Consider the following 18,980-nt stretch of genomic DNA (forward strand, 5'->3'; position numbering starts at 1 on the left):
TATTTCTCTATTTCTATTAGCTTTCATTTTACATATTTTGAAGCTGTTATCATGTATATATAATATATATAAATTATACATAATATATAACATATATTACATATTAATTATAATGTATTATAAATAAAATCATATAATATATAATTATCATAAATAAGATGGCATATATATGTTACATATTAATATATATTAAAATTACATATATTTTTCTTTATACACTTACCAAGAAATACAAATAAATACAATGAAACACAAAATGATAAATAATGAATAAAATGAAATACCAAAAAAAATGGTCTAAAGAAAGCCAGGAAACAAAGGAAGAAAAAGCAAAGAATAAATGGTACAAATAGAAAACAATGGCAAGATGGTAGACTTTCAACCAACCATGTCAAATAATTTTATTAAGTGGAAATGGCAAAAGATTCCAAATAAAAGGCAGAGTTTATCAGTCTGATAAAAGCAAGACTCAATTATATGATGTGTCGAAGAAAATTTTATATTCTGGGACACTCAGTTGGTTAAACCTCTGCCTTTGGCTTAGGTCATGATCCCAGGGTACTGGGACTGAGGCCCACATCAGGGTCCTCGCTCAGCAGGGAGCCTGCTTCTCCCTCTGCCTGCTGCTCCTCCTACTTGTACTCTCTCTTTCTCTAACAAATAAATAAATAAAATATTTTTTTAAATAAAAAATAAAAATAAGAAAATACTTTATTGTTAAGTAATCTTTACTCCCAGTGTGGGACTTGAACTCACAACCCCAAGACAAAGACTCAAACATGCTCTATTGACTGAGCCAGCCAAGTGCCCCAGAAGAAATTTATTTTAAACATAAAATCTCAGTTTCAAAATAAAAGGGATGGAAAAAGATAAATATGCAGACAGTAATCATAATAAAGCTGAGTGGCTATACCAATATCCGACAAAGCAGACTTCAGGAAAAGGAATATTACCAGGGATGAAAAGACATTTCATAATAAAGGAATCAATTTATCAAGAAAAGATAATATGTCATGCATAAATGAAACATACAAACATAAAACACAGTTGATCTCTGCTTTTTAACTGGAATCTTTACATTCTTGTTTACTTTTAAGTGATTGCTCTGGGGATAAATCATCAATATGTATCTTTAACTTGCACAGTCTACCTTCAAATGATAACACTTAGGTACAATGTAAGAACTTTTCAAAGTATATGTTTATTTCCCTCATCAAAACCTTTCTGTTACTGTCATATATTTTACTTTTCACATATGCCATAGCTCCCCAAATATATTACTATTATCTTGCTTTAGTCAATTTTTTTCTTTTTACATCATGTTTTATACACTTAATGTATCCTTTTTTTTTTTTTTTTAAGATTTTACCTATTCATTTGCTGGTGAGGAGAGAAAAGGAGAGCGAGCGCAAACTGGAGGAGAGGGAGAGGGAGTAGCAGACTCCCCACTGAGCAGAGAGCCGGATGCTGGGCCCTGGGGGTCATGAGTGGAGCCGAAGGCAGACACCTAACCAACTGAGCCACTCAGGTGCCCCAACACATAATGTAACCTGTAGTCCTTTCCATAGAGAGCACTCTATACTTTTTTTCCCTTTCTTTCTTTCTTTTTACTGCAGTAAAATCATATAGCAAAATTCACTATTCTAAATGTAGAATTCAGTGGTATTAAGCACATTCATAATATGCAACTATCATCACTCTCCATTTCAGTAACTCTTTTCATCACGTAAAACTGAAATTCTATACTCATTAAACAGTAACTCCCTATTTCCCTCTTCTTCCAGTCCCTGACAATCACTATTCTACTCCCCATCTCTATGACTTCGAGTACTCTCACTTCCTCTTGTGCATATTCTACAGCTATTTCCTTTGTAGTTACCATGGGGACTATACTTAATATCCTTAAGTTATAACACTCTAATCTGAATTTATGCCAGCATATCTTCAGTAATATGCAAAAACTCTGTTCCTTTACACCTCTATCCCCACCCTTTCCTGTTGCTGATGTCACAGTATTATAACTTTATATACATGTGCCCCAAAACACGAACTAAAAATTCTTTTAAATGCATTAGTCTCCCAAAATACATGGGAAAAAATGTAGTGCTACAAACAAGTCATATGCTAGCTTTTAGATTAATAACTTTTAAAAATGCCATTCTCTTGTGAAAGACCTGTACTCTGAAAACTATAAAATGCTGATGCAAGAAATGAAGGGAACATAAAGATATGGAAAGACACTCCATGCTCACAGACTGGAAGAACAAATACTGTTAAAATGTCTATACTACCCAAAGCAATCTACACACACCAAACACCAACACCAACAGCAGTTTTCACAGAACTAGAAAAAATAACCCTAAAATTTGGTATGGACCCACCAAACACCCCAAACAGCCAAAGCAATCTTGAAGAAGAATCGTGAAGCTGGAAACCTCACAATTCCAGACTTTAAGTTATATTACAAAGTTGTAGTAATGAAAACACTGGTACTGACACAAAAACAAACACACAAATGAATGGAACAGAAAAGAAAACCCAGAAATAAACCCACGACCATATGGACAATTAATCTTTGACAAAGCAGAAAAGAATATCCAATGGGAAAAAAAGTCTCTTTAACAAATGGTGTTGGGAGAACCGGTTAGTAACATGCAAAAGGATGAAAATGGACCACTTTCCTTCACCATACCAAAAATAAAATCAAAGTGGATTAAAGACCTAAATGTGAGGCCTGAAACCATGAAAATCCTCAAAGAGAGAACAGACGGTAACTTCTTTGATATCACCTGTAGCAACTTCTTTCTAGATACATCTACTGAGGCATGGAAAACGAAAGAAAAAATAAACCATTGGTACTACAGCAAAATCAAGCTTCTGCACAGCGAAGTAAACAATCAACAAAACTAACAGACAACCTACAGAGAAGATATCTGCAAATGACATATCCAATAAAGGGTTAGTATCCAAAATACATAAAGAACTTATAAAACTCGACACCCAAAAAAACAAAAATGCAATTAAAAAATGAGTACAAGACATGAACAGGCATTTCTTCCAAGGAAGACATGCAGATGGCCAACAGACAAATGAAAAGATGCTCATCATCACTTACCAGCAGGGAAATGCAAATCAAAACTACAATGAGATATCACCTTATGCCTGTCAGAATGGCTAAAATCAGTAACACAAGAAAGAACAGGTGTTGGTGAGGATGTGCAGAAAAAGGAACCCTTGTGCACTGTTGGTGGGATATCATATAGTATTTGTCATTCTCTATTTTCCTTAGCATAATACTCTTTTTTTTTTTTTTAAAGATTATTTATTTATTTATTTGACAGACAGAGATCACAAGTAGGCAGAGAGTCAGGCAGAGAGAGAGGGAGGAAGCAGGCTCCCCGCTGAGCAGAGAGCCCGATGTGGAGCTCGATCCCAGGACCCTGGGATCATGACCTGAGCTGAAGGCAGAGGTTTTAACCCACTGAACCACTCAGGCGCCCCTCCTTAGCATAATACTCTTTAGCTCCATCCATGTCACTGCAAATAGCAAGATTTTGTTCTTTTTTATGGCTGAATATTCTATTCTGTGTACGTATGTGTGTGTATGTATATATATACATACACACCATATCTTTTTTAAGACTTTATTTAAGAGAGGGAGAGGGAGAGTGCACGAGCAGGGAGAGGGGGCAGAGGGAGAAGGGGGAGGGGCAGAGGGAGAGGGAGAAGCAGATTTTCCATTGAGTGGGGAGCCGAACATGGAGCTCAATCCCAGGAATCTGGGATTATGACCATATGCCGAAGGCAGATGCTTCACCAACCAAGCCACCCAGGTGCCCCTTAGGATTTTATTTTTAAGTAATCTCTACCTCTAACATGGAGCTGCTCACAACCCCAAGATCAGATTCCACTGATCGAGATAGCCAGGCATCCCTCTTTTCTTTTTTTTAATCTGTGACTGGACTTTAGAGTCAAGTACATCACACACAAATGATTCTTTTTAAATCTAATTTATTTAAGCTAGAACACAAAGACACTTTTTTTTTTTTTAAGATTTTTATTTATTTATTTGACAGAGAGATCACAAGCAGGCAGAGAGGCAGGCAGAGAGAGAGGAGGAAGCAGGCTCCCTGCTGAGCAGAGAGCCCGATGAGGGGCTCGATCCCAGGACTCTGAGATCATGACCTGAGCCGAAGGTAGCGGCTTAACCCACTGAGCCACCCAGGCGCCCCACAAAGACACTTTTGAAGGACAGTTTTGCCAAATACTGGACTCTCTGTTGACAGTTTAATTCTTTTAGCACTTTAAATATATTGGACCACTGCTTTCTGATCCCCAAAGTTCCTGATGAGAAACATGCTCACATTCTTATTGAGGATCACTTATATGTGATAAGTTGATTCTTCCTTTTGGCTTTCAAGATTCTTTGTCTTTGGAAAGTTCATCTTACTCAGAGTTAAGCTTCTTGGATGTTTATACTCAAACTTTTCATCAAATTTGGGGCTCTGTGTGGTAGAATACCTGTCTGGCATAGTCAATGGAGCATGCAACTCTTGAGCTCCGGGTTGTAAGTTCAAGCCCCATGTTGGGTACAGAGATTACTTAAAAATGCAATCTTTATTGGGGTGCCTGGATGTCTCAGTCAGTTAAGCATTCAACTCTTCGTTTTGACTCAGGCATGAGTCATGAGATTGGGCCTTGCATCAGGCTCTGCACTCAGTGGGGAGTCTGCTTGAAGATTCTATCCCTCCACCCCTCCACCCACTGAGCATGCACTCTCCCTCTCTCTCTAAAATAAATAAATCTTAAGGGGCGCCTGGATGGCTCAGTCATTAAGTGTCTGCCTTCAGCTCAGGTCATGATCCCAGGGTCCTGGGATTGAGCCTTGCATCGGGCTTCCTACAGAGCAGGAAGTCTGCTTCTCCCTCTTCCACTCCCGCTGCTTGTGCCCCCTCTCTCGCTGTGTCTCTCTCTGTCAAATAAATAGATAAAAATCTTTAAAAAAAAAAAAACAAACAAACTTTAAAATAAAATAAAATAAAATCTTTATTAAAAAATAACTGGGGACTGTGGTAACTCTAGAAATCAGATTCTTTCCCTTCCTTGGGGTCTTCTAGTTTTTGTTATGGTTTTTCTTCTTTTGATTGTTGTAAGCTATCTCTGTACTGAGAACTGGCCTTAGGTTTATATAAATTTAAAGTCTTCTCTGGTTTCTTTTGAGCCTTTTTCCCTGGCATGCATTATCACTTTCTAATTTTCCCTATAGAAGCAGTTGTTTTTTAATGTCTTAGTCTCTAATATCTCACTCCCAAAAAGGGTGAAAGGGAAATATGAAGGGAAAGGGAAAGAGTGCCAGTTCTCTGAATTCACTAGAAGTCACTGGAGGAAGGGGGAGTTTGCTACAACAGAAGGAGATGCAAAGACAAAGGCTGCCTGCCTCTGTCTGCAACTATGTGCTCAGAAGAAGCAATTAACAATCAGAACACAGATCCCTGAGAGTTAAGAGGACAATGTCCTTTCTACCCATGCTGGCTCCCTCAAGCTATTTGTAAGCTGCTCCTGGAACATGTAGGTAGCTCCCTGTGATTTAAGAGCAGAGGATGGGAGGTGCCTGGGTGGCTCAGCAGGTTAAGTGTCTATCTTCAGCTCAGGTCAGGACAACCCCTATCAGGCTCCCTGCTCAGCAGGGAGCCTACTTCTGCTTTTCCCTCTTTCCCCTACCCCACTCCCCCCCAACCCCGCCCCATACCATACCTCCTCCCCCATTCATGTTTTCTCCTACCTCTCTCTCAAATAAATAAGTAAAATCTTTAAAAAAAACAAAAAACAAAAACAAAACACAGACAATGGGTAGCTGCTACAGTGCTAAGACCTGAAATTGATCAAAATTAAACACAATTTACCTTCCAAGTCTTCCTCTGGAACAACTTGCAAGCTTTCAATAGACTCCAGAGTTCCAAATTACAGAAAGAGTCTGTTAGTGCAATTGTTGTCTAGGCAGGGAGTCAGATTCCTGGTGCTTCTTACTCCACTATTCCCAGAATCCTCCTTCAATTATCTTAAATTAACAAAATAAACCAAAAGGGGGGGGGAAGGAGGGAGAAGTCATATCCACTCTGTGGATATTTACCATTTTGTACAAACTCAAGTTTCCACCTGGTATCATTTTCAAGTCTGAAGAATTTCCTTTACCATTTCATGTAACAGACATGTTACTGACAAATGCTCTCAGCTCTTGTCTGCCTCAAAGAAAGTTTGATTTTAGCTTCATTTTTGAAACTTTAGATGGATATAGATGATTGTACTTATTTCCAGCACTTTAAAGACGTTACTCCATTGTCTTCTGGCTTACAGTTCAGACAAAAAATTCTGTATCATTCTTACCTACAGAATAAAATGGGACTTTTCCCCCTCTGGGTACTTTTAAGATTTGTTTTGCATTCCTGGTTTTCAAGAATTTTATTATGATGAGCCTTGGTGTGGTTTTCACTGTATTTATCGGCTTGTGGTTCATTGAACTTCTTAGTTATATGGCTTTATAATTTCTACCATATCTGGAATTATTTTCAATCACTAATTCTTCAGGTTTATCTGTTTCCCTGCCCCCACCTTCCTTTCTGGGACCTGATTTACACATATGTTTGGACCACCTGATTTTTTTCTATAGTTTACTAAAGACTGTTCATTTCTTCCTCATTCTTTGGTCTGTGTGCTTTAGTTTCTATTGCTGTCTTTTTGTTGTTGTTTTAAGTCATCTCTCCGCCCAAAGTAGGGCTGCAACTCACAAGCAAGAGATCAAGAGTTATATGCTCTACCCCTAAGCCAGCCAGGCACCCTTCTACTGCTGTCTGTGAACTGACTGCTGACTTATTCTGCAGAACATATGTGCTATTAATGCCATGCCATGTATTTTTTAGACATATTCTTATCTTTAGAAGTCCCATTTTTATCCTTATTATGCTAAGAGTTTCCTTTAAATCCTTAAATATGCTTTTAATAACCATTTTGAACTCCAAATCTGCTAATTTCATTATCTCTGTCCTTTCATAGGTCTCTTTTTTTTTTTAATTTTATTTTTTATAAACATATATTTTTATCCCCAGGGGTACAGGTCTGTGAATCACCAGGTTTACACACTTCACAGCACTCACCATAGCACACACCCTCCCCAGTGTCCATAATCCCACCCAGGTCTCTTTCTTTTTTAAGGTTTTATTTATTTATTTGGGAGGGGGAGAGAGAGAGAGTGCAAGCATGTGCATGCATGCACAAGAGTAGAAGGAGACACAGAGAGGAGGGAGAGGAACAGGGAAAGAATCCCAAGATAACTCCACTCTGAGTGTGGAGCCCAATATGAGGTTCACTCTCCCGACTCTGTAAGACCATGGCCTGGTCAAGAGCTGGATACTCAGCTGACTGAGCCACCCAGGTGCCCCATCTAGTTCTCTTTCTGTTGATTGATTTTCCTCCTGGTTATGGGTCACAGTTTTGTGGTTCTCTCCATGTTTGGCAATTTTTGATTGAATAGTCAACAATGCGAGCACTAGAATTTGTTTTATTCCTTTAATGTGCCAGAGTTTTTTCTGGGAAAAAAGGTAGTTTCAGATCAGGCAACTGTTTCGGAGCTTGTTTTGAAGCTTTGTTAGAGTGGGTTTAGAGAAGCCTTTATGCTAGAACTGGTGTACGTTACTAGTAAGGCATGTGTAGCTTACTATTTGGCAACATATTCAAAGGGAGACTTCTGGAGCACTTTTCTCATGGAGCTCCCTCCTCTCCCATGCATTGCTTCCATAGCTCCCAGCTGCGTCAGCCTTCCCAAGCATGGATCTCTGTCTTTTCAACTTAGCAATTCTGTCCTGTTTGCCTGGGTTCCCCCCAACTTTAAATAGAGTCCAGAAAAAATGCCAAGGTGATCACAGGGTTCACCTCATTTGTTTACTTTTATCTGAAATCATGGTCCTGTATATAATAATAATATATTTCAAATAATGGCTGCTTAAAAAAAAAAAAAAAATCACTGCTCATGTAAAAAGTCCAACTGTAGAAATTTCCAAATCCAGAATGGTGACATAAAGTTACCAGTGACTCAGGCTCTACTTGTCTTTCTGTTAGGGTGCAGCCCTCACCCTCATCATGTAAGATGGAAGATGAAACTCCTGTAGGAGGTAGGATAAAAGAGGAAGAAGTGTATCTATGTGGAAATGTTCCAGAAGTATCTATCTCCTGTTAACTTCTACTTGTATCTCATTAGCCAGGACTTAATCACATGACCACACCTAGCTATAAGGAAGACTGAAACATGGCTTTTTTTTTTTTAAGATTTTATTTATTTATTTGACAGAGAGAGATCACAAGTAGACAGAGAGGCAGGCAGAGAGAGAGAGGGAAGCAGGCTCCCTGCTGAGCAGAGAGCCCGATGCGGGACTCGATCCCAGGACCCTGGGATCATGACCTGAGCCGAAGGCAGCGGCTTAACCCACTGAGCCACCCAGGCGCCCTGAAACATGGCTTTTTAATTTGAGAGGCAACACACCCAGATAAAAATTAGCGTTTCACTAAAGAAAACCAAAAAGTATTCGGGTACACAATAGTCTCTGCCATAATTCCTAACATTAAATTTAAAAAGAGAGGGCGCCTGGGTGGCTCAGTGGGTTAAAGCCTCTGCCTTCAGCTCGGGTCGTGGTCCCGGGGTTCTGGGATTGAGCCCCACATCGGGCTCTCTGCTCAGCGGGGAGCCTGCTTCCTCCTCTCTCTATGCCTGCTTCTCTGCCTACTTGCAGTCTCTGTCTGTCAAATAAATAAATGAAAAAAAATTTTTTTTAAAGAGAAGTATACAACTCACGAAGAAATGTGTAAAACTTTTTCATAATTATCAAAGGACATAAAATAAGACCTACAAACATGAGATCACAGGTCAGGTTCCCAGAAGGAAAGGCACAACTGTGCTTATCACCAATTCCATTTGATGTCTTGCAGTAAAACCACAATTGTATAATTCTGAATTAATTTAACTTGGGAAGTTTCTTCTCCATGTGTAAAGTAACAGGTGTTAATAATGTTAATCCCAGGGCCACCTGGGTGGCCCAGTGGGTTGGGGACCTCTGCCTTCCAGCTTCCTGGAATCAAGCCCCACATTAGGTTCTCTCCTCACCGGGGAGTCTGCTTCCCCCTGCCCCGCCCTCTGCCTGCTGTTCTGCCTGCTTGTGATCTCTGTCAAATAAATAAACACAATCTTAAAAAAAAAATAAATAAAATAAATAATGTTAACCCCATCAACAGAACTTTGCCAAAAGCTAAATTATATCAGTTTTATCATCATCTGCTAACAATGAAAAATCAGTTATTACCCAATAATGACTGAATGTTGAATCATTTCAGTGGAATCAAAATAAAGCTTTTGGGAAATCACTCTATCAAAAGTGAAATACCTAATACTAATGAAAATTGAGTTTTTATTTATTTATTTATTTATTTATTTATTTTTAAAGATTTTATTTATTTGACAGACAGAGATCACAAGTAGGCAGAGAGGCAGGCAGAGAGAGGAAGGGAAGCAGGCTCCCCGCTGAGCAGAGAGCCCGATTCGGGGCTCGATCCCAGGACCGTGGGATCATAACCTGAGCGGAAGGCAGAGGCTTTAACCCACTGAGCCACCCAGGTGCCCCAAAAATTGAGTTTTAAAAGTTCTACATTAAAAGGGCACCTGGATGGCTCAGTTTGTTAAGCATCTAACTTGATTTCAGCTCAGGTCATGATTGCAGTGTTGTGAGACTGCATGTCCAGCATGGAGCCTGCTTAGGATTCTTTCTCTCCCTCCGGATTGCCCCTCCTTCCTCCCTCTCAAAAAAAAAAAAAGAAAAAAAAAAGTTCTACATTAAAGATCTACTTTTTTTGAGGTAATAACATATTACATACATAATACAAACATAAGTTTTGGTGCAATAGTCCTACGGGGCAGACGTGTACTTGCAATTAGTTTAGTACATACATAACTCCTTTACCAAACAAGCAATATTCTACTAATAGATAGTACAGTCATTAAATTTTAGAAATTATTTTTAAATCCACATTTAGATTAAACGAACCACAAAAATTTTGTGATAAGATTATACTGAATATCAAAAAGCTCCTTCCGCACAACTGTACACCAGGCTCTTTGACCTACCCATTATTATCAATGTGATTTCTTAACTTTCTGTATCTTTGAAAAACTACCTCACACAGGCATTAAAAACTCATTTGTAAATGAGCCCTAAAACCTTTCTCTCCAAATTTGTTCAAAATCAACTAGGAATCTTTATTATAGTCAAGGAATGGAATACCCAAATCTTGAAATTTTAGTTCTTTTAGAAATTTGCAAATATTAGACCAAATATCACAAAAATATTTTTGCTGTATAAATGACCTCAAAAGAAAAAAAGTGAAATTTCCCCAAGTCATGTCAACAGCCAAGGCCCTCAGTGAAAGCAAACTAAAATCAGAAACTTCCCATCAAGAAAGAAAGAAAGAAAGACAGACTCATATTTCGAAAGTATTTAAAAAGGAAGCCCATCTCTGTTCAGATTCTGATGGGGAAATGTGAATGTTTGGATTCTGAATTTTCTCTTCTTCTCTGGTCTAAGAATCTCCAAGGCAATAAATCAACATACACATTAGACTATGTTAGGGGCTGGTGATACCTTAGAAAGTATAGCAGAGCAAACACAAAACACCTTAGAGATCCTCACAAAAGAAAAAGCAATTCAGCTAAAAATTATGACTCACACAAGGAAAAATAATAGGTTATAAGCAAATATTTAACCGAAGGACTAAACAGCACATTGGACAAGCTGAACACAGAATAAGTGAATCAGAAAAACATTTTAAGGAAATTATCCAAAATATAGGACCTTAAGGGGAAAGACATGACAATGAATGTAAGAGGTTAAAACAAATACAGGACTGAATGAAACGGTCCTATACATTTCTTTTTTTTTTTTTTTTAAAGATTTTATTTATTTATTTGACAGAGAGAGATCACAAGCAGGCAGAGAGGCAGGCAGAGAGAGAGGAGGAAGCAGGCTCCCCGCCGAGCAGAGAGCCCGATGCGGGGCTCGATCCCACGACCGTGAGATCATGACCCGAGCCGAAGGCAGCGGCCCAACCCACTGAGCCACCCAGGCGCCCCAGTCCTATACATTTCTAACTGGAGTTCCAGGAGAAGGCAGTTCTGGGAAGAGCTGGGTCACGCCTAAGAAAGATGAATGAAAGTAAGTCTCTAGCAATGGTCCTCAACACTAGCTGAACCTTACGATTATCATCTAAGAAGTTTTAAAAATAAACAAAAAACTGCTCATCCCTCTACCCCAAGATTTTAGAATTGGTGCGGTCAAGGTATCTATATTTTCCTCAGAGCTTCCCAAGCTATTTTAGTGATCATCCAGGGTTGCCAATCTGTGATCCCTATCTACAAATAGGAGTTAAACCACTGAACAAAAATAAGGAGGAAAATGTTTTAAAATGACTATAGAGAAGTAATTTTACCTACAAAGAAATAACCAACACTGATAACAGACTTCTCAACAACAGACACCAAAAGAATAATAGAACAATACCTTCATTGTGTTAAGAGAAAAAACTGGCAACCTAAAATTCAAAATAGCTAACATTGAATAGAGATAATGAAATAAACATTTTTAGTGAAACTGAGAGGTTACCATTTATAGAGCTTTGCAGAAATAGCTACTGAAGAGGATATGCTTCAGGAAGAGAAACACTGAACACAGAATGGGACACAAGACATTCAAAACATAAAAGCAAAACAGAACAAACTGCTGCTGCCAGCTAAACTCCCATTTCCTAAGTCTTTCTTTTCCTAAGTAATCAATAAACAAACGTGAAATCTTCCTGGTTATCCATCCTGGTAGTTCATATACGTGACCAAAGTGACCTATTTTTAAAATAAAAATATAATTGGCCCCACCTTAGATTTACTGTAACTCTAGGAGTAAGGACTTTTTTTTTTTAAAGTAGGCTCCATGCCCCGTATGGAACCCAACATGAGACTTGAACACATGACCCTGATATCAAAGCGTGCGAGCTGAGATCAGGAGTCAGAGGCTTAACCAACTGAGCCACCCAAGCCCCCTAAGTCTCTAGCAATTTTTTTTTTACAACAATTTTTTTTTAGCATTTTTACAAACATACCTGACCAAAAGGATAATTAGGTTTAGAAACTTTAGATACTAGTATTTCCTCATACAACAGTTCTCAAAGTACGGTTCCTAAAGGCAACATCACTATTACCCAGAAACTTGTGCAAATACAAATTCTGAGGACCCACCTCAGATCTACTTTATTAGAAATTCTGGATATAGGGGCGCCTGGGTGGCTCAGTGGGTTAAGCCGCTGCCTTCGGCTCAGGTCATGATCCCAGGTCCTGGGTTCGAGCGCCACATCGGGCTTTCTGCTCAGCAGGGAGCCTGCTTCCTCCTCTCTCTCTGCCTGCCTCTCTGCTTACTTGTGATTTCTCTCTGTCAAATAAATAAATAAAAATCTTAAAAAAAAAAAAAAAAAAAGAAATTCTGGATATGGACTCAACAGCTATGCTTTAACAGGCCCTCCACGTGATTCTGATGCCAGCTCAAGTTTGAGAAAACACTTTAGTTTCATGTTCATATTATTCTATTCACACTTCTACGAGAACAAGTCGTCTGTTGCTGTCCTGTCCACAAAACCTTTCCATTTAGTACTGTAGAACAGTGTACCATGGTTAACTAATTCCCATATATTCTTATCTCTTCCATGAATTTTCATTGCATCTTTTGACTTAACAGAACCTAGTCTACTACTCTTATACAGTCCTCACAAAAAAGCCGTTCATTCTCCTAAACACCATATAGCTTAGGGTCTAGAAAGTAAGGTCCACTCATTTCTTATTCCCTGTAACCCCAAAAACATTTGGATAAAAATCTGGCCTTCAGGGGCACCTGGGTGGCTCAGTTCATTGGGCATCTGCCTTCGGCTCAGGTCATGATCCCACAGTCCTGGGATTGAGCCCTGCGCTGGGCTCCCCACTCAGTGGGGAACCTATTTCTCCTTCTCCCCTGCTTATATACTGTTTTGCACTCTTTCTCTAATAAATAAATAAAATTTTTATAAATAAATAAATATCTGGCCTTTTCTGAAACTCTCCACTCTTCATGTCTCTAATAAATAAATAAAATTTTTATAAATAAATAAATATCTGGCCTTTTCTGAAACTCTCCACTCTTCATGCCTTTTCAACTGTGGATGATGCTAATTTCCAAATTTCTCTCCTGATATTGAGACCAGAAGAAGCCAGTGACTACCCAACACTTCCATTTGGATGTTGCAAAGGAACCTCAAATACAACATATAAAAATCTGAACCTGTTATGCTATCCAACTTCTTCCTATATGTTCTACATAAATGGCACCACCATTCATCTACCCAATTATCCAATCCAAAACCTGGAAATAAATCATTGATGGAATCCCTTATTCAAACATTCAATTAGTCAGCAGCTACTATCTATTTCACCTTCTGTGAATGCTTTCATTCTATCACAACTGCTAGTGGTACAGTACAAATTACCATCCCTAACTGGAATATTCTATACAGTAAGAGCCTCTTAACTATACTCCACCAGTTCATTTTACAGTCCCCAAATTTCAAGAACATTTATTTTTAAACCACATGGTAACCTACAGAATGTAAATTATGTTCCAATTTTTAAAAGTAATGTGATCTTATAGTTTTAATACTTCTAATATGCTAAACCATCATTCAACACAAGCTTTTAAATCCAGCTTTTACTCAATTGTTCTGGGTCACCAACTGATTGACAGTTTTATCACAACTATAAAACACAAAGAACATCAATCAAAAAAGTAATTATCAAATTAGATCCAAATTCTTAAAACTTAAGATCTACAATTGGTAATTTCACTTATGTGAGCTTGACTGCAGGAAATTTTAGTTTTGTTATAAATAATGGACTTCAAGAAATGTTTGTTAAGATGAGCAAAGAACACTGTAAAAAAAATTTTTTTTTTTAAACTCACAGAAAGAAAACATTTTAGATTTTGAAAAAGTGAAAACTCACCATACACACCTGTAGGAGTAGAATTGTTCATGGTAAAAGGTCCGTTAATGACACCAGAAGAAAGAAGCTCATCAGATCCCCGCTGAAAAGCAAGACCAATAAATACTATGTTAATAAAATGAGCCCTGGATAATGGTCCATGTTTACTACTAAAACTATCAAAAGTTAATAATATTACTTTGTCGGAAGGTCAAGGCATTTAAGGGGAAGTCCTCAAGAATCACAAAATCTAAATAAAGGTTGGAAGTAAATTTTACAGAAGAAAAATTACTGCATAGCCACATGGTTATTTGAAAGAAAGAAAAACTGCTATCACATAATGGGGGACATAATCCTGCAACCCTGTTATGAACAGATGTTACATGTGAAGTACCAGAAACCACATTTAGGGGTTGCACCCTGAAACTCTTTTTTTTTTTTTAAAGATTTTATTTATTTGTCAGAAAGAGAGAGAGCACGAGTGGGGGCCGAGGAGAAAGAGAAGCAGGCTCCCCACTGAGCAGGGACCCCGATGTGGGACCCAATCCCAGGACCCTGGGATTATGAACCGAGCCAAAGGCAGGCACTTAACCAACTGAGCCACACACGTGCCCCCAGCATATTTATTTCTAAGTACCCATATGGAAATCACTTGTGTAGTACCTACTAACAATCCCAATTTCTTGATACCTATGTATTTTTTAAACTTGAACACAAAGACACAACTTATTTCTATATTGACCAAATGCTTTATAATCAGTGATTTTTTATTCATTAATGTTCACAATGATCTTTAATGTGTATGATTTTTTTAAACAACTTGTGTTTAAATAATTTCCTCTTTCCTACATGTAAGAGTTTTGACCGATTGTGGGAGACTGGGTGGCTTAGGTAATCACCCCAGGTTCCTGGGATGGAGCCCCATAACGGGCTCCCAGCTCAGCTGGAAGCCTGCTTCTCCCTCACACTCCCCCTGCTTGTGCTCCCTCTCTCATTGTCTCTCTCTGTCAAATAAATAAATAAAATCTTTAAAAAATAAAAGAAAAAGGAGTTAAAACCAAACAATTTCCAAATGTCACTGTTTAACTTGGTCAATTCTTTTTTTGAAGTTTTTATTTATTTACTTGAAAGATTTTATTTATTTACTTGAGAGAGAGAGAGCATGAGAGGGGAGAGGGTCAAAGGGAGAAGCGGACTCCCTGCTGAGCAGGGAGCCCGATGCGGTACTCGATCCCGATGCGGGACTCGATCCCGGGACTCCAGGATCATGACCTGAGCGGAAGGCAGTCATTCAACCAACTGAGCCACCCAGGTGCCCTTACTTGGTCAATTCTTAAGATCAAATATTTTGGTCTACAGGATGATAAAACTTAATTCCCAAATTATTCCACAAATATTAGAATAATTATAATTCTCCAAAAGATGTTTAATGTTTAGGTGTTAAGTATCATTATAGGACAAAACTTAAACCTTTGCTAAAGAAAGGCAAACCACCAATGTGTTTGCATAATAGAAATACAATTATTTAAACAATTCCTGTATTAAACATTCAGGTATTATTCCCTTTGGTTCTTCACTAGAAATTTATACAGACAAGGTAGGACAAGAGGAAGAAATTAAGTAAGCACACAAGATGAAATTAAAATGAAAATCTCAACTTCCGGAAGGACCAAGATTAAGGCCTCATTTAAAGAACATCTGTTATCTTCCTGATAATACCTTAACTAGGAAAGACTTTGTGGTTCACTGGCTACTTGCAGCTATGGAGAAAGATGAATTTCTGCAGGTTTAAAAGCAGTAAAAATTTAAACATGCCCAGTATGTTTTTATCTCTGAGAATGTGGTAAAAGAGGTGTTACTAACAGATATATTTTCTACATATACATGAGTTTAGTATTAATATGTTTCTATACATAAACTGAGTTTATTTGAAACTACTAAAACCATTTTAGCTTTTTCCTAGACTTACAGAAGTATGTTAAAATGTCAACTAAGCACTAATTCTAGGAGGACTGCACACTGAAATGTAAAAGGTATAATAATAAAGACTCTAAAAGGTAACAGAAGAGTATCTTCATAATTTTGGAGTAAGGAAAATTTTCTTAAATAAGACACAAAAGTACAATTATGAAGGAAAAATACAAATGAGACATTGAAATTAATAATTTTATTTACAGTATATATAATCTCAAATCTTAATGTTGCACACCTGAAACTAACACTACATGTCAATTTTTTTTTTAAAGAATTTTATTTAGGAAAAGACATGAGGAATCTAAAAGGCAAGTTACAGAGAGGAAGAAAATATCTGCAATTACATATAACCCCAACAAGTTTTACTGATTTTTTTTTTAAGATTTATTTGAGAGAGTGCAAGCAAGAGCGGAGAAAGGGCAAAGGGGGAGGGAGAGGGAGGAGAAAGACTCTCAAGTAGATCACACACACACACACACACACACACACACACACACACACACACACACACACACACACACCCTCCGTGAGCAGGGATCCATCTCAGGACCCTGAGGTCATAACCTGAACGGAAACCCAGAGTCAGATGCTTAACTGACTGAGCCACCAGGTTTTATAACCAGAGGGGGGAAAAGAAACCTCATCAGCATCACTAAGAAAAAGTCAAGGTAAAAGAAAACCACAAAAGTTCAACAAGTACCTAACAAAGTGGCAGACTTTTTGTTTCAGAGTATTTGTGGTTTCTCCTCCTGTGAAAGGATTTTTCACCCCCGTCCATGATGATGTGACTTGCAATGCCTCCTGTGAGAGAGAACTTCCGACACTGAGCACTGTTTTGTGATAGGCTTTTTTGGCCTATGGAATATGAATAGACATGATCTTCAATAAATCCAAGCAGAAGCATCAAAAGATTTTTAGCAGTTTCTGCTCATTTTTTCCCTCTTTCCCTCTGAAATAGGAGCATATTCCAAGAGGGGCTGCTCTTTCGGCCTAATTTCCAGAATAAAAACACATATAGCTTCACAACACTGTAAGTGAACCAGAAACAAATATTTTTCTAACCTATATCTAAATGACTATTATCATATCTAAAAAACATATGAAAAGATGCTTAATTCCACTGGTCATCAGGGAAAGTTAAAACCACAATAAAATACTAGATATTAAAAAAGACTGACAATATCAAGAGTCGGTAACAACAAGGAGCATCCGAACGAGTATGTTACTAGTTGGGAGTGCAAGTTGGCACAGCTTTGGAAAACGGACTCAATAACGGTGAAGTTGAATATATGACCAGCCTACAATCCTTCTGTATTCTACTCCTACAGATACACTCAGGAGATTGCATGTTTATGTGTACCTAAACAAATGAGAATGTTCTCAGCAGCATTATTTGTACCTGCCAAATAGGAAATAGCCAGTTAATCAATGAAAGAATGGACAGATTTCTTTTTAAGTAAATGAAGAAATTTTTTTCATTTAAATTCAATTTGTTAACATATAGTGTATTATTAGTTTCACAGGTGGAGGTCAGTGATTCACCAGTCTTATATAACACCCAGTGCTCATTATATCACATGCCCTCCTTAATGTCCATCACTCAGTTTCCCCCATTCCCCTACTCCCTCCTCTCCAGCAACCTTTGGTTTGTTTCCTATGATTAAGAGTCCCTTATGGTTTGCCCCCCTCTCTGATTTCATCTTGTTTTATTTTTCCCTCCCTTCCCCTATACTCCTGTTTTGTTTCTTAAATTCCACATAAGAGTGAAATCATATGATAATTTTCTTTCTCTGACTGAATTATTTCACTTAGCCTAATTACCCTCTATTTCCATCCATGTCATTGTGAATGGCAACATTTCTTTTTTTTTTTGATGGCTGAGTAATATTGTTATATGTGTGTGTGTATGTAGATATACATGTACACACACATACACCCCACATATCTTCTTTATCCATTCATCCGTCAAGGGACGTCTGGGTTCTTTCCATAGTTTGGCTATTATGGACATTGCTGCTGTAAACATTGGGATGCACATGCCCCTTCCGATCACTACATTTGTATTTTGGGAGTAAATACCTAGTAGTGCAATAGCTGGGTCATAGGGTAGCTCTATTTTTTTTTAAAGATTTTATTTATTTATTTGAAAGACAGGGATTACAAATAGGCAGAGAGACAGGCAAAGGGAGAGGAAGGGAAGCAGGCTGCCTGCTAAGCAGAGAGCCCAATGCGGGGCTTGATCCCAGAACCCTGGGATCATGACCTGAGCCAAAGGCAGAGAGGCTTTAACCCACTGAGCCACCCAGGTGCCCCTGGGTAGCTCTATTTTGAACGTTTTGAGAAACCTCCACACTATTTTCCAGAGTGGGTGTACCAGCTTGCATTCCCACCAACAGTGTAAAAGGGTTCCTCTTTCTCAGAGTGGATAGATTTTTGTAAATGCAGTGATTTATAGCAATAAGAATGAACTACCGCTCCATACAGTAACATAGATAAATCTCACAAGCATGCTAAGTCAGTCACATAAGAAGTCAGTCACAAAAGATTATACACTATACTACTGGATTATTGAGTTCAGAAATATGGCCAAAACTAAATGACACACTGGACAGCAATATGCAAAAGAACAAAAATGGACCACTTTCTTACACCACATACAAAAATAAAGTTAAAACAGTTTAAAGATCTAAATTTGAGACCTGAAAAAATAAAAACCACAAAAACAGTAGAAATCCAGGGCGCCTGAGTGGCTCAGTCGTTAGGCGTCTGCCTTTGGCTCAGGTCATGATTCCAGGGTCCTGGGATGGAGCCCTGCACATCAGGTTCCCTGCTCGGTGGGAAGCCTGCTTCTCCTTCTCCCACTTCCCCTGCTTGTGTTCCTTCTCTAGCTGTCTCTCTCTGTCAAATAAATAAAATCTTA

The 18,980-nt window shown here is 38.2% G+C and overlaps 1 protein-coding gene across 9 annotated transcripts in view; it reads right to left on the bottom strand.

Annotated features, from left to right (window-relative positions):
• The window catches only part of PTBP3 (polypyrimidine tract binding protein 3), a 121,762-nt gene that overhangs the window by 65,821 nt on the left and 36,961 nt on the right, over positions 1–18,980 (bottom strand). For 4 of the 9 annotated variants that reach the window (XM_047699121.1, XM_047699123.1, XM_047699119.1 and 1 more), the window contains one exon: positions 14,108–14,189. In XM_047699121.1, coding sequence (XP_047555077.1) covers positions 14,108–14,189 — 82 coding nt within the window. Of the gene's footprint in view, positions 1–5,903; positions 6,059–14,107; positions 14,190–18,980 lie in introns of those variants that run through there. The other 5 variants (XM_047699124.1, XM_047699120.1, XM_047699128.1 and 2 more) reach the window with 3 other exon arrangements.

The sequence above is a fragment of the Lutra lutra genome, chromosome 13 (assembly GCF_902655055.1).
Source record: "Lutra lutra chromosome 13, mLutLut1.2, whole genome shotgun sequence".
Lineage (NCBI taxonomy): Eukaryota > Metazoa > Chordata > Mammalia > Carnivora > Mustelidae > Lutra > Lutra lutra.